Below are 26027 nucleotides of genomic sequence, written 5' to 3' on the forward strand. Positions count from 1 at the left end.
CACTCTTCACTTCCCAGGAAAGAGTCTTTGAAGTTTCACAGTAATTGAGCCATTGGGGTTCCAACAGCTAGAGCCCCAGCTAAGGCCATCATCGGCTCCCAGGGTCCCAGCCACAAGCCAACATTGAACAACATATTGTTGAGCCCAAGGAAGGCTGTCGATCTTGGAGGTCCACCAACAGAGACCTGGAAGGGGTTGAAATCCGGGAACAGGCACTTGCTGAATCATCGCATTCTTCCTCTGACACGAATACATTTCAGCTTGGTGCTCAGAGTTCCAAGCAGAAGTGAAAAATGTGCTGACATGAAGAATTTCCAATGTAAATCCTTTTCAGCATTCAGGAGCTTATATCAAAAAGAAATGACTCTTGAGTAAACTGACAGATACCGTTGTACTAGAACGTGTGTGTGTGTGTGTGTGTGTGTGCGCGCGTGCGTGTGTGCGTGCATCCCCAGTGCCTTTCTAGTCTGGTACCTGACCCATATCAAATATACATCTAATAACAAATGCTGAAGTATTCAGTAAACTGTTCAGCTACACCAGCATGCTTCTTAGGGCAACAGGTAAAGGGACTGATGTTCTCCTAGCAGTTTACCAACAGTAAGTTTTAAAGGATTAGAAATTTTTCTAGTTAAGTGAAAAATTCAAAACATCGTTTCAGTTCATTAAGCCTGGTAGTCCTGTGATGAGCAGCCGGCTGATTCTCTCATCGCACCTGTTGGTCTGTTCAGAAGCTACTGCATGTGCACTCAGCCATACTGAAGATGCACACCATCCCTGTTTAACGACTCCATGCTTGCCTGGTCAAGTGTCACAAAACTTCCAGGCCATGATTTTCCTTAAATTTTCACAAATGCTATTAAGGATGCATGAGGGTGACAACTGGGTACTTTTTTTTTTTAAAGATTATTTGTTTTTATTGGGAAGTCAGATATTACAAAGAAAGAGAGAGGAGGATCTTCTGTTTGCTGACTCACACCCCAAGTGGCCACAACAGCAAGAGCCGAGCTGATCTGGAGCCAGAAGCCACCCACGGGTCCCAAGGCCTCAGGTCAGGCCATCCTAAACCATTCTCATAGGCCACAAGCATGGAGCTGGAAAGGAAGCAGGGCCACCAGTACAGCATGTGTAAGGCAAGGACTTCAGCCACTAAGCTAACCGCACCCAGACCCAACACCTGTGTACTTTATAAACAGCCCAGTCACTAGCAGGAATCCATTTCTTCAGACGGAAACAAGGCGTATGCTCTTTGCATCCAGAGAAGCTGCCACTAGGGTTGAAGACAAATGGGCCACTAGCAGTCAGAAATCTTCGTATTTCAAATCGGATGCTCCAGAGCTAGAAGGGAGCTCTGGCCAAGGGGCAGGGACTCTGTGCATCCTGCCTGACCAGTCTCATGGCTTGCATTTGTGCCCTTAGGCTCTTGCCATGATTCATTTGTGCCTCAGTGTGAACGCTACCTCCCTTGTGATGGGTGACCAGCCCCACAGCTTCACAGGCCACTGAGGAGACTGGGAGAAAGCTGAAGCTGACCTGTTAGATTGTAATGGTGCTTAGCTGTTATCTGTTTCATCCTGCTGCAAGGCAATTACTCTTATTGCACCAGCACGAGGGTGAAGGTTAAAGCTCAGCCCTTGGAACCATGATATGGCACTGGATATGTTATTGATGATTCCTACGAGTTAGACCACTGGGCTTCATTGCACCCACAATGACTTCCACTCTCTCCTTCACCCTCTGCCTCTCTCGTTCCTCTCTCCCCACCTTGCCTGTCTCAGCTTTTTCTGTAGTACCACATCTTCCGTAGAACCCTCTCAGCAGAATTTTTACTTCCTCTATTCTCCCATAGCCCATCATGTATGTTTGTCTTTCAGCATTTGCTCAGATTAGCTCATATTAGCTATGTACTCCCTATCTCTTTTGCTGAGTTATTTCAGGTATGAAGCTTTAGACGTGTGGGGCCTGCACACCTGGTAGGTGTTCAGTAGGAGCTAGAATCAATCAAGTATTTGGCACCTCAGGAGACATCAGCCTGGCTATATAGATAGTAGTATAATAGTGCTATTTCTTTAAGCTATTCAAAAAACAGATAAGAAAGCATGAAGTCTAAAGCCAGAGGTCTCTGCCTAGATAGAACACTCATTGGCATTTTTGTTCCTTTATACCCAAAAGTTGAGGATGTTAATAGGACAGCTGACAGAGTTGTTCATGAGTTCTTTTCTCCAATCATGAAAACAATAATAAAGAGGAGAGGGGCAGGCACTATAGAACACCAGGCCAAGCTACTGGTAGCAATGCCCACATATCATATTGGAGCACCAGTTCAAATCCAGGATGCTATTCCTCCAGTTTAGCTTCCCACTAATGTGCCTGAGAAAGCAATGGATAACAACTCAGGTACTTGGGTCTCTGCAACCCATGTGCAAAATCCAAATGGAATTCCTAATAGAAGATGTCTTTCCCTCTCAACCTCTCCCTCTTTCTCTCTCTCTGTACGTGTGTGTGAGAAACTGTCTTTTAAAAAGTTAAGTAATTTTAAAAGAGTAGCTGAGCTGAGCTGCTTCTGACTTTTTGCATCTTTTGCTAGTGCCCTTCCCAGCTAGAAATTTAGTTGTTCAGCAGATACGGTGGGTGTGTGCCACAAGGATGGCTGAAATGAACGAAGAGGGGCTCCATCTTGTTGGCTTTGGCACGAGCTGATCCGTGAAGCTTCATGCATCCTGTACACACTGGGGCGAGCATGTCAGGCACTCTTCCTTCCAGTCTCACTGAAGCCAGCTGAAGAGACAACAGCAGCCCACAGAGCTTAAGCCAGTTCACAGGAAAAGCACTCCTCCAATATGGAAGTGATTTTGGTCACCCCCTTCCTTGGAAACAGTTACTCACATGAATAACTAGCAAGAGACTTACATGGGTGGAGGAATCGGAAAATCCTCCCACTGCTATTAGGCGCCAGCTATGGGATGCTTCCCCTGCTGTGTGTGTGTGTTTCTAACGACCTCTTGCTTACTCTCCTAGGCCCGGGTAATGGCAACTATCGGAGTGACCAGGGGACTCGGGGACCATGACCTGAAGGTTCATGACTCCAATATCTACATAAAACCATTCCTGTCTTCAGCTCCAGAGGTACTACATGGGATTTTGTTTGTTATAACAATGAAATATTTTCTGTTAATCTTTCCCACATCCAGACAGCCCAATTTGGTTACATGCCCTTCTGCTTGCTCTCATTTCTGCTGCTTTTTGTGCATTATCATGCCTTCACCATCTCCCACATAGCTACATAACCTTCTAGCAGTATTCCCTACCTCTCCCACCCCCATCCATCCATCCGTCCGTTCGTCCATGTGTTATTGGGCGACTCCTCAAGCCAGACTTCTTCCATTGACTTTCAAAGTTTGCCATAGTGGGGTCTAACTTTGTAATCTGATCTTGGTTCACTTGCGCCAAGGGAATGAACCTGCTGTTTGCTGTACTTAACCTACAATTTCTTATATTTACTCAACTACTCCTTCTGCCAGGGATGTCCTCTCTCCCACTCTCTCTCCCTTTCCCCAATGTCCAAATGATTCTCCTCTAGTGTAGCTCAGCTTTCTCCTTCCCGCAGCCAGAAGTTGTATCTGTCTGCTGCGGAGATATGTGAGAGAACTTTCTCTTCCAGCATTTTCACTATCAGCCTTCGGCCAGTCTCATGCACACCTTATCCTCTTGCTGGGTCTTAGTTACCAGGGAGACTGCAGTCCATTGATATTTGGAGAAGTGAATTGAAAAACACATTGTTTGTGTTTCCCATCAAGTTCTATGTTTCCTTTCTTTTTTTTGAAAGGCAGATATACAGAGAGGGGGTGAGACCGGAAGTTCTTCTAATGATTTGCTCCCTAAGTGGCTGCAATGGCCGGTGCTGTGCCGATCCAAAGCCAGGAGCCAGGAACTTCCTCCAGGTCTCCCATGTGGGTGCAGGGTCCCAAGGCTTTGGGCCATCCTCCACTGCTTTCCCAGGCCACAAGCAGGGAGCTGGATGGGAAGTGGAGCTGCCAGGATTAGAACTGATGCCCATATGGGATCCTGGCACGCTGGGGCCTTTTATGTTCCCTTTTTGTGTAAATCATTTAGAAGACACTTCACTTTTGCTGCTGTAATGGAATACCACAGCCTGGCTCGTTTATCTGGAAGAGAGGTTTATTTAGCTGCTTGTTGCAGAGACTCAGGAAGGCTAGAGTATGGTACTGGCAAGTACTCAGTGTCCAGTGAGAGCCTGTGAGTGCCTAAAAACATATCAGAGGACACTGTATGAAGCCACTGAGCCATCTTGGCACACTCCCCTCCACCCGTGACCTTATCTTGACCACCTCCTACTGGCCTCAGGTACTTCTAGGTACTTTTCACTGTTGACTTTGGAGATTCTAACACATGAACTTGGAGGATACATTCAGACCACAGCAGCTTCCAAACCTAGAATTTCTACAGAGATTTGCTCACAGAAAAAGAAGGCTGAGATTTGATGGCTCTCACTGTTGGTACAGCACCTCAAATGCATCAGGGCTGGCATCTCTGTCTCTCTCTTGACCTTTCCTTCATGGCTGCAAGGTAGTGGCAGCAACTCCAACAATAATATTTTCATGCCATACAAGAAGGAGGGATAGCTTCTATCTGAACAGATGCATGCTTGCATTTCATTGACCAAAACTGTGTCACGTGACCGTCTTCACTCTCTGCAAGCAACTATGGGAGAAAAAGCTTCAACTTGTCTAATTTCTGTAGTACAGGGTACCAGGTTGCCATGCTATGTAATGAACTATTTAGGCAATGTCATGCATGGGAAATGCCCAGGACAGTTAGACATAACTCCATGCATGTTCTTCCTCAGAGTAGATACACATGAAGGTGCTTTTGATTGGAAAACATAGTGTCTTGGGCCTGGTGGTGTGGCCTAGTGGCTAAAGTCCTCACATTGAACGTGCTGGAATCCCATATGGGTGCCGCTTCTAATCCTGGCAGCTCCACTTCCCATCCAGCTCCCTGCTTGTGGCCTGGGAAAGCAGTCGAGGACAGCCCAAAGCCTTGGGACCCCGCACCCATGTGGGATACCTGGAAGAGGTTCCTGGTTCCCGGCTTCGGATCAGACTCATCAGATGGAAGATCTTCCTCTCTGTCTCTCCTCCTCTCTGTATATCTGACTTTGTAATAGAAATAAATAATAATAAAAAAAGAGTGTCTCAAGTTAACTCCACAAAAGGAGGTGTTTATAGTGTGTTGGAATACATGTTTCTGATGTCCACAAAATAATCCATGAGCAGTGAGGGTTAATAGGAGAGTAGCTCTGTCCTGGAGAGCCTCCCCAGGAATCTGTCAGCCCCAGTGAAAGAATTCTGTCTTTCATTAATGTGACAGCCACTTGCCACATGTCTGTGCCGCCAAATGACCCACTTTCCCACCCCCAGTTCCACAACATTTAAGAGGAATCTGATTAGTAAAGATTAGGCCACAAGTGACTTATGTCTCTGCCTTTTGATTGTGTCTTCGGTCATATGTCCACTCCAGCACCTTCTGTGAGCATGAGCTGTGTCCAAAAATATATCTAGACAAAGGGGACTAAAAGGCCACTGAGAGAGAAATTGCTGGGAACTATTATACATGGAAGAAACATATTTCTTGACCTCATCCAGGGTTTCAAATGAAGTGAGCTTGCTGGAAATAGTAAGTGCTCTCCCAGAGTGTACAAATATTCTCCCTGTGAGCCCTCTTAGCAATTCTGTGTGATGAGAGCCATTACTATAGAAGATGTCCAAGGCGCCTTGGAAGCTGGCAGGCTATGGGGCCTGCTGTTCCATCCAGCCTCAGGATCCATGAATTCTTGCTGAAATGACATCTTGCTGGAGAAAAAGCAATAGATAATGGGCCTTGAAGCCCCTTTGTTTTAATCATGCTGAAAACTCATACATGTCTTCACTTGTTGCCCCTCGGCGGGAGGCATCCATCAGACATGTGAGATGCTGCCTTCGTCTTTCCACCAGCATTCCTGAGGAAACGCACATGAACCATTTTGCTTCTTGAAGCAGAGTGGAAATCTTACTCCTCGCCCTCTGCTATCCGTGCACGTGTGTACTTTTCATATAAGGAAGCGGCTCAGCCTGGTTTGCAGGGGCATGCTCTCTGCAGTTAGATGGCAGGGTCTCTGCTCCCTCTGCTGCTGGGGAGCCCACAAGGACACTGCAGGAGAACGGAGTCAGAGTCCTTGTGAACCTGCTCGGAAGCCTCGGGGCACTTTAGTGGGCTGATGCTGGTTTGCAAGGGCATGGGCTGCTGACTTCGTTAGTGTTAGTGAGGGTTGGGGATAGAAGGAAACTAAAACTCTGTAAAGTAGTGAATGCTTTTAGAAAAATTGTAGGATTAGGTAAGCTGTGGAAGCTTTTATAATTATGACAACTAATATGGATGGCTAATAATAACAGCCAGCATGAACAGCTTACAGACCAAACAGCACAATTTCTTTTCTTTTTAGTTGAAAAAATGGTGATAATATATCATAGTTACAGTTACAATTAATCAAGATCTCTAAAGTTTATTCCTTCTCACTGAACTTTGTACCCTTTGAGCAGTATTTCTCATCCTATGTTCTCACATTTTGATAGGTAGTATTTCATTTAGTCCTCAAAATAACTCTTTGAGGTAAGTGTAATTATTATACCCATTTTACAGATTGGGAAACTGGGTCGCAAGAAATATAACAGTAATTCTCCCAAAGCCATGCAGTTATAAGGTAACAAGCTGGTACTTGAACCCAGCTCTGTCAAGGAGAGGTAGAGTTCACAGGACTGCCCTTGGTCAGGATCCTAAGGACCCACGAAGGACTTTCAAGGGGCTCTGCAGAAGGCTCCTTTGTCTCAGAGCCCAGGGCAGCAGTGACAGCAGAGGCCGGAGCTTCTGTGCGAAAGGTCGGGCCTCAGATTGAGGTGGTAGCAGAGAGCAGAGAGTTGGGAAAGTAACTGGGAAAGACAGCGTGTGCACGTGGAAGCCGGAGAGAATTGTGCAAACCAGGACTGTGTGCTGCACATGTAGCTTAACGGGCATGGCGTGTGCATCCTGAGCTCTTCTTGCCTGGGATTAAAATTGTTGTACATTTTAAGTGCTTTCAGATGGAGAGCCCTCAGGCAGAACCAGGAAGAGGGAGGGGAGGCGCAGCTTGCACCAGCTCCTACAGGAAAGAGCAGAAGAGAGGATAGGTTTAGGCCCCCACTCCGACTTCCATCCCCCGTGCTTTGGCAGAAACGCGTTTCCCCTGGGTGGTGGTGATAAACTCATACCAAGAAAAACACCTCGGGAGCTTGCCAGGTCAGGGTACTCATCCCAGGTAGTGAAGAATGAGGGACTCTGCTCCTGTTCTCGTTGCCTCACCCACAGGCTACCTACCCTTCCCCACTGTGACTCGCCGAGAACACTCCCCACTTGGTTTTGTCTCTGCTTCATTTTCGGTCAATACCTTTCCAACCCTACTCAGTCTGGTGGTTTCATCAGTTGCGGGGTGGGATGTGGTTTAGTTCCAAGGACAGGGGGCTCTTCCAGGGTCTTCTTGGAAATCAGCATTGTTCCCATTCATCATCGGAACTCCTCATTCAATCTGATGCATTCAATCTAAAGAAATCAAAAACATGTGGATCAAATTTATGTAAAAAATGTGCAGGGGTTTAAAAATTAGAGAAGGTTTTCTGGCCAAACACATTTTTGGTTTTGCTGAACGCAAAGGCGCTGGAAAAATCTCGACTTTGCCAAACCCAGGGAGCAGCCGCCAGGTCTGCTGAGCCTCCTTCCAGCCTTCCGGGGCTGCAGGCAGGGATGTTTCTGGCCGGGCCCAGCATTCCACAAGAGGCCCCATCCATCCCCCATTCAGGCCTCGTGACTGCTGCGGGCCCCAGCACCTTGTTTGCCGTGAGCACCTGCAGAGGAGGTTACAACCTCTCCCTCACCATGAGGACAGTGTCCCCAGCCAGGTTCCTTGTCGCTTTGCTTAAGGAAACTCGCCACTGAGTGTTCTCATACCATCCTCCAAGAACTCAAGTGGTCCGATACGGGGTTTGTTAACTCAGCGGGCAGGAGCCCAGACCCTCCTCGAATTTCCCCTCCCCCAGCCCTGCACGTGGGTTCCTCAGGCAGCTTGGCACAGGCCTGCAGCCTAAACCTCCAGATGTTCCCTCCTCCACGCCCCTTTCTGGTTCGTGACAGGCCTGCCATGGACCCTGGGTCCTGAATCTCACCCTCTTTCCAGCCGCTGCTCCAAGGCTGGGCTGTGGCCCTTCAGCACTCACAGGGGCTCTGTGCAGAACAAGGGCTGCTTTTGTCGGGGGGAGGGGGACTGTGTGCAGAGCCAGGTCCCCCTGGCCGCCTCAGCCTGTCTCCCACCTCTACAATCCCAGTCTAATCTTGGCTTCATTTTCCCCTCCTGGTTTCCAGAATTCCCACCAGCTGTTTTTCATAACTCCCGATCACTCATTTAGCTCATTCTTGATGACTTTTTTTTTAACCTAGATGGTATTTTGTTCTGAAATTGCCTTATCCTAACATGCTGTCTCTAAACTACACCCCTGGCACCAGGGCTACCCGCGGTGTGCACAGGGTTCTTGTGCTTAAAGGTAAGATAGAAATGCCCAGATAGACAAGTCACTGGGAAAAGCAAATGGGGACATCTATGAAATTGCCTGGTGAAAGGTCCCTGCATAATACTGAAGGAAGGTCTTGCATTGACTATCTTCTGGTCCTTGATAACTTACTGTGGCCTGCATCAAAACTCATTTTAGGAAATGATGTGTTTTGTGCCTTCTGTGTAGTCAGGCCCACTTGTTAGAAGTAATATGAGTTTATGACATGAGAGAACATGTGTGCTGTATCAAGTGAAACAGAATGTGACTGTGCTTGTATAGAAAAATATACTCATCAGGGGAGGTATAGTGGCTCAACTGGCTAATCCTCCACTGCCAGATGAACACCAGTTTGGGTCCTGGCTGCTCTGCTTCCCATCCAGCTCCCTTGCTTTCCATCAAGCTCCCTGCTTGTAGCCTGGAAAACAGTAGAGGATTGCCCAAAGCCTTGGGATCCTGCACTCACATGAGAAACCACAAAGAAGCTCCTGGCTTTAGGGCTAGCTCAGTGCCAACCATTGTGGCCAGTTGGGGAGTGAGCCAGTGAATAGAAGATAAGTTTCTCTCTGTCTCTACTTATCTCCATAATTCTGCCTTTCCAATAAAAATAATTTTTTTAATAAAAGTATATTCATTGGTATAAAATAAGCATAGCTGAAAATCTTGAGGATGGTAATAGCAACTGTCTCTAGCTGGTAGAAAAGGGGAAAGCGGTTAGGTGAAAAACTCCTGGATCTTTCAAAATAACCTTACAATGTGATAGGGCAGCTTAAAATTCAGGCTGGGAGCAAGCGTTTGACACAGCAGTTAAGACGCTGCTCAGGACCCCTGGAATCCCATGTTGGAGTATCCAAGTTCAAGTTCTAGTACTGCTCTTAATTCAAGCTTCTTGCTAAAATAAAATGACTTTAAGAAATTCCGACTGTCAGTCTTGGCTGCAAGCTCTGTCTCGACATTAACTGACTGATGTTGAGAGTTACTGTACCTGAATCTCAGCTTCCTCTTCAGTAAGTATAGAGAATAATAGCACCATCACACCAAGGAATACAAAGAAAAAAAGTTAAATGGCACATTCAAAACACTTAGCACAAAACCTGGCATAACAAACACTAGTTCCATCAACACCACAAAATATCACTAACATTTCCCAACATGTTTATTGAGTAGAATACTGGGAAACAGATCTTCTAGCAACAAGGATATTTGGCCATGTGGAAAGTGAGACTAGCCAAAGAATAATTAGCCATCAACCCTGTTTCTTGCGTCCTAAGGGATAAGAAGAATGTGGATAGGGAGGGAGAAGGATATAATCGAAAGCAGAAGAGAGTAACTAGGACAGAGAAAGAAGGAAGCATAAGTGAGGCTGGTGTGAAATAAAATTGCCTCAGGGAGTCACTAAGTTTGGAAGATTAGCTCGAAGGGCTATTAGTGATAATAAAGCTAATTACTGCAGAGGCCCTCGAACTGGACCCCGAGGCAGCCACAGAAGCTTCTTCCCAGAACAGCTGGAGGAGTGGAAGGATGTGAAGTCAGGGTGCCGGGACAGGGCAGCTGTTGGTGAACTGAAGCTGTTGGCAGTCAGTAGCTGAACTGGGGCAGAGACTAGGCAAACTGAAAACAGAAGCATATTTAAGATTTTTCTTTTTTACAGAGTATTAAGAACTCTTGGTAGACTCGATTTAGAGAATGAAGAAGTGTGAGACATAATAACATTACATTCTAGACTGAGAAAGGAAGAAATGCTGGGGTCTGGAAAGGATCAAGAATGCTCTGAATTTTCTGAACCGATTTAAAAAGTAAATGCAGGAATCTAGAGTCAAGGAAACTATGATAGTATGAAGTTAGGCTGGGACCCATGCTTTGCATTTAAGAGCCAGTTTCTTACTCCTCTCCCATAACCTTTGAGTTAAATACATTCTCTGGGCCCTTCTCCACTCTGATCTCCCAGCTTCACAAAGGAACAGTCTCCCTTGTACTTACCTGCTGGAGACTGCAAGCCAGGGTTACAACTGCAACCGATGAGAAAATAGAGATCAAAGATAAAATGCCCGAGAGTTCAATGTTCTATATCCCATTTTATCAAACCTGGAGGGAGAGGGTCTGGCAGTATGACATCCCAGTACAGTGTCTGTGTGTTTGTTGACCACAAAATAACCTACTCCTAAAACGTACAGGCTTAGCAGATCAATCTGTTGCCATCTTTCACAGTCCTGTGTGTTGACTGCGCTCAGCTGGATGGGTCTCTGTTGGGATCTCAGTCACATGGTCACTGTCCTCTGCTTGTTGGGGCTAAAGTCATCTGAAGTCAAGACTTGACTCAAAGTCCACAATGTGCATGCATGTGGCTGTTAGTTGCACTGGCCTTTGGGTGACATTTTATCTAAAGTAGCAACACATTGCCTCTCTATTTGTTTTGTTTTGTTGATTTCAAAGGTAGAGAGAGAAAGGAGAGAGACACCTTCCATCTACTGGTTCCCATTCCCAATGCCAGCAACAACTGGGCTGGCCCAGGCCAAACCCAGGAAACTGGGTCTCCCACTTGGGTATCAAAGGCCTGTGCATTCAAGCCACTATCTGCTCAAAGCATGCATCAGGGAGAAACTGGATGAGAAGCAGACACTTGATTAGATTGAGACGTTTATTTTCATAAAACACAAATCCCTGAGATCCTCTTCCTGGCAGTCTTGTAGCAGCCAGGCGTTGGATGAAACTCTAGGCTATCTTCACACTGTCCAATATTTTAGCTGATTTTGAAACTTTTTGAGCTGTCTACCTTTCATAGTTCATTGTTTATTTTGTCTGTAGACTCCAAAGGAAAAAAACAAACCCTTAAGGAGATCTGTGGTATGTCCCAAGTATAAATTATACTTGCAGCCAAAACAGCCAGCTGCTTTTGCATGGTATGAACATTAACAGGGTATGAACATAACAGAACTATATTTGCAGTAGTTAAAGATCACTTGATTCATTTACAGCCAAGAGCTGTGAGGTCTTGTGGCCAATCACATCCAGATCCAGCTCGTCCTATGATGAAAGAGGAGAATGTTAGAACCATTAGCTTCTCAGCGGCTACCTAGTGCTAACCTTTGTTTCTGAGGTAAAGGGAGACACTGAAGATTGGAAAAGGACTACTTCCAAATAGAAATCTAGTCAAGCAGTCAAACCAGTCTTGGCAAAGTTGCCCAAACACACCGGTGCCCTCTCACGTCCCCTCGTGTTGACCTCAGCAGTTCCTTCTGCAAAAGGCATGGGGTATCCAACTCCTCCTTTCCTTACACTTGTCATCTGAGGAGTCAGTGTTCCCCTTAAATCCATAAGTTTTGATCTTGGGATTGAACAAAGTGGCTTGCCCAACTACCAAGAAACATCTTAGACCCAAGTGTTTTGCTACTAGAGCCACTATTGTCTTCATGGCATCATGAGCATGGACAAAATCAGAGAATTTGGCTGCAGGCTTGGTGGCCTGTCAGAATGCCTCTCTTAAAGCAACCTGCTTGGCTTACAAGTACTACAAGGGAAATACGCTGGAGTTTTATTTTATTCTGGTTACAACTATCATATTATTCTGATTACAACATATAATATCAAAGTTGAGTCTTGGGGTTGGCCACAGAGAGGAGAGGGGGCCAAAACGTTAACATCTCCTTGTTTCCCGCCACCTGTTGGCAGCTTTCATCTTTACCTTGGGAGCCACCTTTGGCTTTTCTGCCAAGAACACTCCTGAGAGTCCCTGCGTGAAAATCTCTAGAATTTTGTAATTAAACACCGATGCACTGAGCCCACTCTTAATCCTTTCCTTCTTCCCACGAATCTATACTCCATGGCAATGCCCCGAGATTCAAATCAGCAGTTATTTTCCAGATTGCCTAAGTTGATTTTCCTAACAGCTTTGTGAGTTAGACCAGGTCTCATCTATTTTTTCTTGTTTTCATTTTTCTTCAATTTGTAAAAAAAAGAAATGAGTTCAGATGAGTTCGTTGAGAGCCAAGGAGAGTCACTGGCTTGCCTTGAGTCATGAGCAAGGTCCAGAGGCCTGAACAAAGATCTTGTTCTTTTCTCCTCAGCAAAACCAAGCCTGAACTCTGTAAGAACTCCTCATCCTACCTGGAAAATTTGCTGAGCTGATAAAGATGTAAAAGCTGCGAGGGCATCTCAGAGAAACAGCAGAGATTTAGCAAATGTAAAAATTGATGGATTCTTTCTCAGAGTAGCTCCAAGAAGCCAGCGTCAGCTTATGGTAGCATAAGCTCTCTTAACATGCCAGTGAACTATCATCAGTAATGGGGCAAAGATGTGAGCCTGTATTAGACAAACGCTGAACCAGCAGCCTGTGGCTGAGCGCTAAGTGGAGGTGCTGTATGAAGGAGTTACTCTCACTGGCTCCTGTGTAAAGTAGGTACCCAGTGATAACATTAAGGAGGTCTCAAGGAGCACAAAAGGCCAGTTAGAGCATTCAGCACTTGGCTCATTCAGTCATGTTTGCCAGGGCTCTTTCCAACCCCCACACTCGTCCCTGCTGTCCAGTGCAGGGTGTTTTTCTGTTTGCTGAAAGCTCTACTGACAGAGGGAAGGAAGAGGACAGAGTTCACTTCTGCAAAGCAGCAGTGGAGAGAAGGTTCACCGTAATGGCCAAGATAGCTAGGTGCATCCCATGTTTCTCTAGAGAACCAGTCCTCCTAACACTGGGCTGTAATTATGTGTCTCTCATGTACTGGTTGAGAATCTATGAGACTTTGTCACTTATGTTCCCTGCCTCTCTGGTGCCTGGAAAAGTGATTGGTCTACAACCAGCACCTCTTCAGTTGTAGTGTCTCTAGAGCCAAGATGAAAGCAATAGCTGTGTCGTGGGCACATGCACAGTAGCTCACACTGCATTCTCCCCCACCCACACGTATTGCTTTCATGCGGGCGTGCTTTTTAGAACAGAAAAGAAAGAGTTGAGGGAGATGGATGAAATGGATCTGTCTTTGTCCTCGGCAGAAGAGGCAGTGTAGACAGTGCTGAACAGAGTCATGACCTGGTCACTAGTCTTACCAAGACTGCCCCATTCCTTCTAAAGAGCGCAGGTGGATGTTGAAGTATCCATCACTAAAGGTACCAGATATGAGGAAGGACTTAAGGTTTCTCATGACGAACACTTGCTCCAGAGATTCAGGCTGAGCATGAGTGCTTTCTATCTTAGCCTGTTTTGAGGCAATACAGTGTCAGAACCACAGCCTCACACAAGAGGAGTCTGTCCCCTTGGGCCTCCAGATAAATAAGGCAGGCAGGGTTTCAAGTGACTGCATTAAATAAAGTCAGTCTCCTTAGTCCTAGACAAGTAAGAGGGTGCTTCAAAAAGTTTGTGGGTGGGAGGGAAATAGTGGGTTCCTCCCTCGTGGGTCATTACCTCCCACGAGAGGGCATGGGAACTAGGACAGGGGCTGGGGTGGCTAGACAGACACCCAACAATATCCGTTAGGGACGGTAGGAGGAGATAGTTAGATGGAAGTAGGTGGCAACACCTGTTGGCAAGAATATGAACAGAACGGTACTGGGGACAGACTGGGCTAGTATGCCATATATACCGGCAAGCCAGGGTAGGAGGTGGGCCTGGTTGAGGCTACTGTGGGCCCCCTGACTGGGCTGCAACTCCTACTGGTACGTGCGAGGGACAAATGCGTCCAGGGTGGAACCAGGCGGGACTGCAAGAGGACACGGGTGGAGACAGAACCGGCCCAGCAACTGCAGCCGCCAGCTGACCGGGGCAGTGGACTGTGACGGGCCCTATGCTACTAAAACAGCAGGAATCTGGACTGGGAATACCTCAAAATTTCTTCGAGGATCTTCCCATTCGAGACACCGGACTCGGAGTCCTAACCAGGGAAAGACAGGACAAATCAAGCAACAACCTCAGCCATCTGTTGGCAGCAGAGACTGGGCAAACGGAGACCCTAGAAGGGACTGTGTCAATCAATGAACTCTTCAATGACCACATCATGATTGGGGTGGCGAGACTGGCAACGACCCATGAATGGTGAACTATTGGAACCACTTGATCGAGTATCTCGGAGCGCGCCCCACACCCGGGACTTGGGGTGGGCGGGAGACTGGGTGGGGCTTCTTCCTCTATATCCCCCTTTAGACCTTGACCCTTTTTTACCCCAATTAAATTTGTAAGGATTGTCAAAATTAAATAAAAAAAAAAAAGTTTGTGGGAAATAGAACTCAAAAGCAAGTTCATTTTAGTACAAAGGCATTTCAAAATTGGTGCACAATTTTTCAGAATGCATGCTACTTGTGAACTTTTTAAAGAATGCACTCATAAGCATGAATTTCCAGACCATTCCAACCATACCTCAAGCATCACATTTTCAACTATATTCTTGTTTACTATTAAGGCCATCTCTTAGGCTCATCCACAGTTGTTTATTGGACCTATGTATCTATAAAGCAAGTTACCAAGGGGAGAGTACCCTATACTTGTGGTATGATCAAGTACCTTATAGTACATACCTGAAAACCACTAGACTGGCTAGGAAAGAGGAAAAGGAAGCAAACATCTGTTCCTAAGAGGCACATGTTTGGCCTAGGAGTTAAGCTACCTGTTGGGATACCTACACTCCAAATTGAGTATCTAGGACCACGTTCTGGTTCCTGTCCTAGCTTCCTGTTAATGCAGAGTTTGGGATGCAGAGGTGATGGCTCAAGTAACCATTCCTGTCGCTCTGTGGAAAACCTGGATTGAGTTCCTAGCTCCTGGCTTCAGTCCCAGGAATTGTGAACATTTGGGAAATGAACCAGACGATGGGAAAGAAGTATACTTTCACTCACTCACTATCTTGCTTTTCTGACTCTCAAGTTTAAAACAAATAAATAAATAAATAACAATTCATGAAGGAGAATCCTGTGTTGATTCTTATGCTGTGGTACTCCTGTTCTTTTCAGGTAAGAGTCTATGATCTCTCCAAATATGAGCATGGAGCAGATGATGTGCTTATCTTAGCCACCGATGGACTCTGGGACGTCTTATCAAATGAAGAAGTAGCAGAAGCAATCACTCAGTTTCTTCCTAACTGTGATCCAGATGACCCTCACAGGTTAGTGCATCGCTGTGGTTATAGTGTTCCTCCAAGGAGACAGGCATGACCTATCTGAAATCGCCAAAGATGTTTCTTCATTCATTATTTATAGTAGAAGCTGATATGCATGATTCAGTAATCAAACTGCAGAAGAATATATGTATCTTATTAGGGGTACTTGTCCTTTTTAGTTGAACCAAGGTGCGGATAGTAAAGAATTTGATTAGTAAGATATTTCAGCAGCATTTCTTTCTCTATCTCACTTCATATCCTTCAAAGTAGGAATAATCCAAATTTTGAACCTACTGATGACAGAGTGATGACAAATGTACCTCAGCATTTATTCTGACCCTTTGGGGAATTGTTTCTTTCTAGAAAGATTAGGAAAGGACAGAAGGACTAAACTTAAGTATCTTTTCTAGTATGGGAGCAGTTAAATATTCTTAAAAATCTTAGAAGACAGTCATAAATAATGAGAAATCACCTCTGGTGGAGGGATGCTTCACCTGGAACCAAAGAAACAGTTTCCCATGAGTAGCAACAAGTAGGAACAATGGATAAGAGACAGCAAAACTGAAACCGTAATTACCTTAATACTGGATTTAATGACTCAAAACTTTCAATAGACATAAAGATGTGTTTATGTGCTTCCACAGCTACTTTCAAAGCAATGAGAATATGAGCAAGGACAAAAAGCCATAAAGTAACTAAGCACATTTTTAAATAGGGAACTGAAACTTTTACAAATGAAAAATATCAACTTAAGAATTAAAAATTCAGTGAATTAGATGATTAAAGAGCTTGAAAATTTATTTGAATAGGTAATCCAGAATATGGCTCCAAGAGATAGAAGAGAAAAAGTAAAAAGAGAATGAAAAATTTGGCTGGGGCCTGGTATGGGAAACCTAGTGGCTAAAGTCCTTACCTTGCATGCACCAGGATCCCATATGGGCACTGTTTCTAATGCCGGCAGCCCCACTTCCCATCCAGTTCCCTGCTTGTGCCCTGGAAAAGCAGTCAAGGATGACCCAAAGCCTTGGGACCCTGCACCTGCATAGGAGACCCAGGCTCTGGGCTCCTGGCTTCAGATTGGCATAGCTCTGAGCATTGCAGCTGCTTGGGCAGTGAGTTAATGGATAGAATATCTTCCTCTCTGTCTCTCCTCTCTATATATCTGCCTTGCAAATAAAAATAAATAAATCTTTAAAAAAAAGATTAGGCTGACTTCATATGTTCCAAATAAATTTCTAAAGGCAACAGTATAGAAAAATTAAAAATCAGCGTAATTTGAAAATACTCAACCTAAGGTTTGAGAAGCTCAACAAACCTCAGCTAGGTGGAAACAAAATTATGAGTAAGTATATCATAAAGAAACTGAAGAACTTTATCTGCCCCTCCCATACCTAAAAAAAAAAACCTAAAAGCAACTAGAAATGCAAAATAGACACACAGAAATGATGCTCAAAACATTTACACTGACACCTCATTTTTCAGAAGCAACCAAAGTCAAAAGATAGTGGGAGTGTATCTTGAGTTGGCCAAGGAAAAAATAACTATCAATTTGGAAGCTTTATCTGTAACAAAACTATCAATAAATTGAAATAAAGAAATGTTGAGGCAAAGCAGTCAGCCTCCTCTGAAGATTACCAACCAGCTTCCTCTAAAGAAAATTCCAAAAGTATATGCTCAGAAAAGAAAGCGTGTCACATGGAAGATCTGAGGAGAATATGGATTATTTGGCTAAGGTATCAGTAAGTATGTGGGTATATCTGTGTATGTGTAGACTGCATAAAATAGCAATAATGTCCAGATGTATGAAGTGAAGATTGGTAGTAGGAGATGGCGTTGGCACAGCACGTTAAGCCTTTACTGGAGACATCCCGTATCGCCACTGCCTGTTCCCCTGCTGCCAATCCAGCTTCAGTCAGTGTGTCTGAGAAGGCTCGGGTGCTTGGGCTTTTGTCACCCATGTGGGAAACCAAGATGCAATTCCAGTTTCTTGAATTCAGCCTGGCCCAATCCCAGCCAATCTGTCCATCTGTGTCTCTCTGTTTCTCAAATAAATATTTTTATTTTGAAGGCTGAATTTTAAGCCTTTTTAATGAGTTAAGCATAAGGTGGTGATTTTCTTTGACCAGGACGGGGGGGGGGGGAGGCAGGAGAAAGATACCCTTGACCACAAAGTCAGATGTTCCTTGGACTAACACCTCGAGGATGACTTGGATAACCCCATTTTCCCTCCATCCAGTCCCTCAGTCATCCTGCTTTGTGTTTCTTCCGGTCACTGTTGAAAACTTCACCCAACATTGTTCTTCACTGGCTGGTCTGTTTCACCTTCCTGTATCTGGGGTTTCTCCATGCTAAAGCATATATCAGAATTTCCTTCCCTTTCAGGCTGAGTTTGTTTCTGTTGTTACATGAGAGGTTTTTGGAAAGTTTATGGAAAAACCCATATTATGGATAAACATAAATTGCAAAATTCTATGCATTCGAGTAATCTTTTCATTCCATTTTTCCAAAAACTGTCTGAATTTGCCTCGTTTTTCCTATGTTTCACCACCACAACAGAAGTAAACTAAACTCAGACCGTATCACTCCTCTCAGAATTGTTAGCGCTTCACTCAGGTGCAGAGGAATTGGAGGTGCTGTAATTAAAAAGTCTTTATTAGAATTTGATTGTGCTTTTCCCCATTTCAAGCTTTTAAATTTAATCTGTTATAGATTCTCCTTGGTAGCAATGTTCTCATGTTGATTTTCTCTGAACTATTTTTATAAAGCTTTCCAAAGCCAGCTGCCAGTTAGGAGTTAAAAGACAACCAACTTTTTTTTTTTTTTTCCAAATCCTTCCAAGCTGGCCTGGTTTAGCTTCCCAGCCCCTCTCTCCATGGCAACAGATCTTCCCGCTGAGGAGTGGTAACCCGTGGGCAGCATGCAAGTGCCAGGTCGGAGCAGGCTACTGGCACCTAAGAGAATCTGCAGGAATCCCCTTGGAACAAACAGGACAGGAGAGAAAAGCATTTTCCAGTATGCATTTCAGGGATGATGGCAAACCAATGCCTGAGAAAGAGGCCTATGTCACATAGATGAATGAGCAAAAAGCACAATTTGCAAGAGACACACAGTTAAATACTAAGAGATACGCTCACCATCTGAAGATCAGAGAAACCCTGTTTGGCTGCTGAGGTCCTAAGGCAGAACCGAGGCATCAAGGTTTTCTTTGCCTGATTCGTCCCCCTCAGTTTGACTCATTAAAAAGTCCTGTTACGAACCTATTTTGTGAGCCAAAGGCTACTAGGATACAGGAGGAGAATATCTTGTGAGGAGAAACAGACACCTCTGTCTACCACCCTGAAGTTTAAAGCCTAGAGTGGGCATGATTCAAGAGAGGGGCATAGCCTATGGCAAGGGTGTCTCAGCGTAAACATGAGGAACTAGGCATAAAGCAGACAGTGTATGGGGTGGGACAGAACTGGGGAGGAAGACTGTGGCACATCCCAGGAAACCAGCCAAGTCACTGGCTGATGGGATTGGTCTGGCTGTAGTATTGGCTGATGGGATGTGAGAGGTCCGTAGGGTCCGCATGAGCTCGGGAATAGGAAGGCATTGTGTATTAAGGAAAATCTGTGTGCATGGGACAGGACTGCTGGCATCTGCTCACTGTGACCCATAATCTTAGAATGTTCTGAATAATCTGATGGCGAGCAATTTAAGATGGGGATGGTCTCATCACCCACCATGTGCTCCACAGTCCTTTAAACTGCACTGGACAAAGAAACTGTTTCAAACTCAACTAAATACTACTCTCTTCTGTAAGTGTGCCATCTGTGCACAGATGTGTGTGTCATTTGGTCAGAGGTCACTGTGCCCGCCCCTAGCCAGGGCTTAGCATGTTCTCTTTGGAGACCTGTTGACACAGCTCAACTACAGGAGCAAGTGTCTCTCCACCCCCTACCCCCAGCCAGGGGAGCCCTTCTGGTCTCAGGCTGCAACATGCAAACAGGAGCGGAAGTTACCCTGATAAGCCTGAGCCCATGTCATAACTTCTCTAAGAGGCTTTCACCCGTGGGTAACCAGAATTCATTTCTCTTCAAATGTAGTTGCCAACTACAGATTCACCTTTTGTGACATGGCTGTGGGGGCATGGAGTTACAGGTCCAAGCCCCAGGCAGCCTGTTGTTTCTTTCAAAATGAGAAAGAAGGGTTGGGGGTGTGTGACTGAGTTGTACACATCCCAGATGGGAGTGCCTGGTTTGGGACTTGGCTTCTGAAGCAGCTTCCAGCTCACACACACACACCTTTGGATGGTAGCAAATGATGGCTGCAGTGCTCAAGCCCCAACTACCCACATGGGAGGCCCAGATAAAATTCCAGGCTCTTGCTTTGGTCTGGCTTAGCCCTGGCTATTGTAGGAATTTGGGGAACAATTCAGGGGTTAGAGGATCTCTCTCCATCTGTCTCTCTGCCTTTCTATATATATATATATGTGTGTGTGTGTGTGTGTGTGTGTGTAAACAAGTACTTTTTAAATAAGACAGACTCTGGAAGGACTTCAGGGTGGTTGGCCTGCAGGGAACAAAGTTAAGAAGAGGAACAAGTTTTGACATTAGAAGGTTTTTGTGGGCCTGCTTTTCTGTGAGTTTCATGATACTCCTCAGTTTTGTTTAGCAGGAAAGCAGGTCAGAGGCTCTGGTCTTGGGAAGGGTGAGCCGTAAGGGTTTCGCCCTTTGATGGCTGGGCTCTTGTTTATGTTGTACGTAGGTCTTGTCTTTTCATCTTCCTCTTGCCTCCCACCGACAGGCATTCTCAACCAGCTGGCAGCATTTGTGTGCCTGGAAGGACATGGCATCTCCCTCCAGATGCTTCTGAGGGAAGAGGTGATTAGCAGAGAGATGTTTGCCAAACTCTGACCCTCATACCATCCTTCCAGGCAGCCGTGGGGGCAGAAGTGAGCTGTGGAGTCCTCTTGACCCCAGTGAATCTTATTAAGTCCCTTGGCTCTTTTGAACTGTCTCAACAAAGGAACCAGAAAATTAAAAAGCAGCTTTGTGGATGAGCCAGCACATGAGTGCAGGAAGGGTTTTTCTTTCTTTTCTTTTTACTGGAGTTTGCCCTCCAGTGCAGCCAAGCTGGTGGTTCTGTGACTCTGTGGGGTCATGAACTAAACTGTTCATGGGAAACACCCCGAGTTAACCTTCTAGGGTGGGGTTGCTGGAGGTCGGCAAGCTTGGGCTGCAGAGTCCCCCAGTTCCCTTTAAGTCCTGGCATATTCTCTCTGGGGACCAAAGGCTCCTGCACAGTGCAGAGAAGCAAGGGTTACTGAGGCAGAATCTCTGCAATTGATTATCCCCTCTGTAGGTCTAAGGGTTTCGGGTTGGGTCTCCTGGGAAAAATACACAAAACAGAGGCAAGTATGTAAACACTCAAAGAGGATGCTTAATACTTTGTCAGAAAGGAATAAATTGTTAATATTAGCTTACTAAAAGGGCAAGGGGGGGAAGACAAAGTCAAGAAGAACTGGGGCCAGAAAACAGTCAACCAAACGTGAAAACTTTGTGTGGATTCACATTCCAGATGCCCAGGCATAACTGGGCCAAGTTTCACCCCAGTCCTTCATTTTTTATAACATATCTGTGGCAGCTTCAGTTTTGTACCTAGTACCCAGGGGCCCTCCACCCTCATACCATGACACTCAAGGGACTTGCTTGGAGTGGGTCAAGTCTAAGACACCATTGTCCCCACAGACTGTGTGTCTAATGAGAGCCATCATCTTGAAGCTCACACTTTTATTGTAGCTCTTCACATTTGTGTTCTGATGGTTCAGAGACCTGGGTTCCTTGTGAAAGAAAGAGTTAATCAGTGCAAGGTGAGGACCCTAATACCCACCCTGCAGGCAGCAGGCATTGAATGCAGGTATCAAGTGCTGGATTGTATTGTCTAGATAATAGGAAATTTTATTTTGGCCAAAAACAATGGTTCTTTTTATGAAATCTTTCCATGAGTTCTGGGAACTAATTTCAGCAGTATCATATGGTTTTCAAAAACTATTCCTCAAGTGCAAAAAGGAAGGATTCTCTTCCCCAGCCCCTTCAAGCTGCGGTGTATCAATTAAGTTTTTAAGAGGAAATTCGTGAGTATTTGATCTGGTGTTTGAAGATAGATAAAAATCTGCCTTTTTGTTGCTCTGCACTGTTTAGCATATTCAGATCCGTGGGAATTTGGAAGAAAGCCCGAGATGCTGGCTGCAGCAGGCTCTGACCAGCATACAGCGGCCAGGCCGGCCTTTCTGTACTCCATGCTATTGATGCGGCTGTGTTGGAGCAGAGCTGTGTGGCCACATCAGGGCATGTTAAAGAGCTTTGCCAAGGAGGACTGAGAAGGAAATGGTCTATTATGTCCCCTCCTATTGAAATGTTGTTCAGGATTGAGTCTGAAATAAATACCCACCACCTAAGAAACCAGGGAGTCCGTGCCAGTGTGCAGAGTTGGAAGAAGCCTGGCTGTGGGGCAGGGGCTGGCTGTCACATCCTTTCCAAAGGGGTAGGAACCCTCTCCAGTCGGTTGCCTTGAACTTGCCAGCTTGCAAACTCCCACTGAATCCAGTGTCTCATTCAGCAGCTGTCACTGTTCTGGGCCTAGAGGTACCCTGCCTAGGTGAAGCGTTTGTACCCTCGGGTGGGGTTATAAGCTGCAGTGAGCAGCTTTCCCGGCTTCTGGACCTGGTTCGGAGCTGTGCGAGGGACGGATATGGGCCAGCCCTCAGGCAAGCTGCCCCTTTGGGAGCACAACAAAGGCGACCTCCAAGCCACTCCTACCCTTGACCCACCCAAAAGCATAGATCCCTGCCAACGTTCCAAAGCTTTTCTACATCTTAAATCACCACGTCCTGCTCAGAATGCAGAGTTCCTCCTCCAGTTCCCATCACACTGGATTACTGTGGGCTATGGGCAGATGGAGGCTGCCTTTTATATGCAAATATTTGGAAGCCATTAATTCCCCAGATCCTGCCATGTACCCTCCCCTCTTACAAGACCCTGTCTGTGCCATCCAAATGGCAAACATTAGTTCCCACCCAACTGAAACCATTGAAGACTCCAAGCCAGGTTATAGCCTGCAGCCTGGATCTGACTTCCTTCTGATACTCCAGTGTTATGTAGTCCTGTGGAAGATAAATTCTGCCCCACGTAGATGGCTCTAGGCAAAAAGCCTTTGGGAGGAGAAAGGCATTTTTATGCCTAACCAGAAAAATGGTGGCTGATGCCTGCTGACCTCTGACATGTGGCAGGCAGCATACTGAATGTCTTAATGGAAGAATCTCATTTAGTTCATGGAATGTGAGAGTAAAATAAAGGTTACCAGGAACCCTGGAGACTAGGGAGTGAGAGAATTGGGGGAAGGCTGATACACAAATATTAAATTATGGTTAAATAGAAGTAAAAAGTTAGGGTATTCTGGTGCATGATAGGGTAACTACAGGTAACAGAAATTATCTACTCTATGGTATTTCATTTTAGTTCAAAGACAGACAACAAAGATGTTCTGTTTGTTGGCTCATTGTCTGAATGACCTCAACAGCCAGGGCTGGACTGGGCTGGGCTGGACTGAAGTCAGGAGTGTGGAACTCAATCCCAATGTCTTACGTGGGTGGCAGGGACCCAGTGACGTGAGCCACCACCTGATGCCTCTCAGATACACATTACTTGGATATGGGATATGTGTGTTCCAAGCAGCATCTCAACTACTACAATACCTGTTCCCTGGATATCTTTGTAAAAGCTATAGGAGAAGATGTTGAATGTTTCTTACCAGAGACAATAAATGTATGCAGAGATAGATAGGCTTATCTTAATACCAGTTTTAAAATTTTTGAAACAGATCAATAAAAAGATCTGCTTTAGTACTTGCAGGAGACTTCGAGGTCTACACTATTATTCATGATTTCAAGTAAGAAAAGAGAAGTTTCAAAAAGCTAAGGAAATGTCTTAGAGCCGCCCATCTGGTCCCGAGGGAGCCAGACAGTCCGAGGCGAGCCCTGAGCTTTTCATGCTCCACTGAAAAAACTCAGAACTGTTGCAGAAACGGCCAGGATGCAAGTGACAGCTGAGGATTTATTGTCCCCCTTCTGCTCTGACTTTTGAGTCAGTAGTGGTGAAAAGAGCTTTTGGGCCTCCCCGAGTTCTCCAACCCCTCTTGTTTTTTTGGCTTTCCTTGCTGCCCCTGCTGTCCCTTCTCCACTCAACCCTGTCTTTCAGAGGCCAGGCCCTCTCCAGCAGCCATTTCCTCTCAGCAGAGCTTTGCTGATCAATATGGAAAGCTTTAGTCAGAAAAAGAAATCTATTCTCCATGAGATGCAGAAAGGGGCCTCAGCCTCCTCCAGCAACCCCTTCCGCAGCGTTACTGAGCAATGGCCCTACCCCTGCCATCACCAGCTTCCAGTCTGCCTCGTCACTCCAACTGGGGAGTAGACCACCTCACAGTCCCTGTCTGCACCCCATTCTTCTTCCCTGCTCTCCTGCGTCTTTCATGGTTTAACTCAGATTTTCTCAACACCCCTCACTCTGTGTCACACATGGGCCCTGTGTTCAGTCTCTGTACCCCATCAGTAGATACCCACCTCCTCTTTGTGACTGCCACCTTTAGCAGTTTCTTTCATTGTCACCCACTCAGAAAGTCCCTGTAAGAAAGACGCTGCAGAACATGTCCTGTGTGAGGAGTAGCAGCTTTTTTTTTTTTTTTTTTGCACTGGTCCACATATAAAGCAGCCTTGCAAATGGGGTCATGCCTGGGGCAGGCTGGCTGCCAAATATGGATGCTGATGAGTGATGCAGTGACCAAGGCCTTGATCCATTGTGGGAGCTAGAGCTAAACAGAGTTGTATCCCTGGAGTTGAGTTGATCTGTTAGGAGGAAGCTCCCTGCAGGTGACCTCACCGACCTGAGCTGTTGCTGACCTTCCTTCCATGCTGAGTCCACCAGAGCAGGAGGGGTGTATCTAGGATATTCCTTGTGTCAGTTGTGTACCAAATGCCATGTCCAATCAGTCCCCTTGGTTGTCCACTCCAAGCACTCTGGGAAGGGAAGAGCACCACTCACAGAAGAGAGGCCTGGAAAGAGAAATCATAAGAAGGAATCTGAGCTCCTGGGATTAGCACAGGAAGAAGAGTTTTAGGGATTCCCCTTGAACTTGGTTCCAGAGAACAAGGTAATATGCAGCTTGAGGCTCAGTGAGGAGTAAATGCTGGGCAGGCCCATCATTTAGAAGTGTGACATTAAACCGCACCCTACTCCCATGGATGTGGGAACCATTTTCCCCAAAAATAAGTACAGATATGTTGTAGAAAATCCCATCATGTCCCCAGTGAGGTAAATTTGGTAGATGACTCAGTACCGAATAAGCAACTCCGAAGAAAAGCTCATCACCAACACACCCACCATTGAGAAAGGATCACTGGGTCCAATGGCACCTTCCTCCAACTCCTAAGCAAAGCCAGGCTGTGGAAGGGCAGGTGAGGGAAGAGTTAAACCTGTGCAGACAGAATCATAAGGTAAGAAGCAGGGAACTGACCATTGTTAGTGAAATAAAGTAGCTCCCTGAATGGATTAAACAGTAATCTGCTAAGGAAAGAATTCATGATCGAAAGATAACACAAAGAAAATGGATTCTGGAAGGTAAAATGAGAAGATCTAATGAGAGTTATGGAGAATATGTAAAAAAAAAGGGGGGGAGGCAATATTCAAAAAGCTCATTGCTAGGAATTTTCCAGAATTAACTATTTTCTCTGAAGGAGTAGCACTAATTTCTAACCATTGTAAATAAAAAGGCAATCTCATTGTTAGGTCTTAGTGAAACTTCATACAAGCAACAACAAAACAACAAAAATGTTAAAAGCTTCCAATGAGAACAGACATCTCCTTATGAAAGGATGATAAAAGAGATTCTCAAGTGAAGTGGAAGCCAGAAATGAGTGGTACAATAGCTCCAAATCGCTCAGAGAAGGGTAGCAGCCAACCCCGAATTCCAACCTACAAGACTGTCATCCAAGATTAAAGGCATAAGTAAAGATTTTAGTAGTCCAAAGTCTAGGTGAATTTATCCCTCACAGACTGCTGTTTTAAAAGATGATAAGAAGGTACTTCAGGAGAAAAAGAAAAACAAATGAACTGAAAAAAAAGTAAATAAAAAAATAGTAACTATGCCCATGGGTTTATTTCCATAAGTATAGATTTTAAATGATGTAACGACTGATGGTGACTTTAGAACAATGTGGCATAACAGACTAAGCCACTGCCTGGGAAGTTCACAATCTCCTATCAGTCCCGCTTCTGCTTATAATCCA

The 26027-nt window shown here is 45.4% G+C and overlaps 1 protein-coding gene and 1 long non-coding RNA gene across 2 annotated transcripts in view; one reads left to right on the forward strand and one right to left on the reverse strand.

Annotated features, from left to right (window-relative positions):
• PPM1H (protein phosphatase, Mg2+/Mn2+ dependent 1H) overlaps positions 1 to 26027 on the forward strand; it is a 220832-nt gene that overhangs the window by 187426 nt on the left and 7379 nt on the right. Inside the window, exons 8-9 of the mRNA XM_040982551.1 lie at positions 3019 to 3126; positions 15561 to 15712. Of these exons, the coding sequence (XP_040838485.1) occupies positions 3019 to 3126; positions 15561 to 15712 (260 nt within the window). The remainder of the gene's footprint in view (positions 1 to 3018; positions 3127 to 15560; positions 15713 to 26027) is intronic.
• The window catches only part of LOC121158013, a 49565-nt gene continuing 48140 nt past the window's right edge, over positions 24603 to 26027 (reverse strand). The window contains exon 3 of the long non-coding RNA XR_005884131.1: positions 24603 to 24794. This is a non-coding gene — a long non-coding RNA (uncharacterized LOC121158013). The remainder of the gene's footprint in view (positions 24795 to 26027) is intronic.

The sequence above is a fragment of the Ochotona curzoniae genome, unplaced genomic scaffold, assembly GCF_017591425.1.
Source record: "Ochotona curzoniae isolate NIBS_2020 unplaced genomic scaffold, NIBS_Ocur_1.0 contig_1014, whole genome shotgun sequence".
NCBI classification, from domain to species: Eukaryota; Metazoa; Chordata; class Mammalia; order Lagomorpha; family Ochotonidae; genus Ochotona; species Ochotona curzoniae.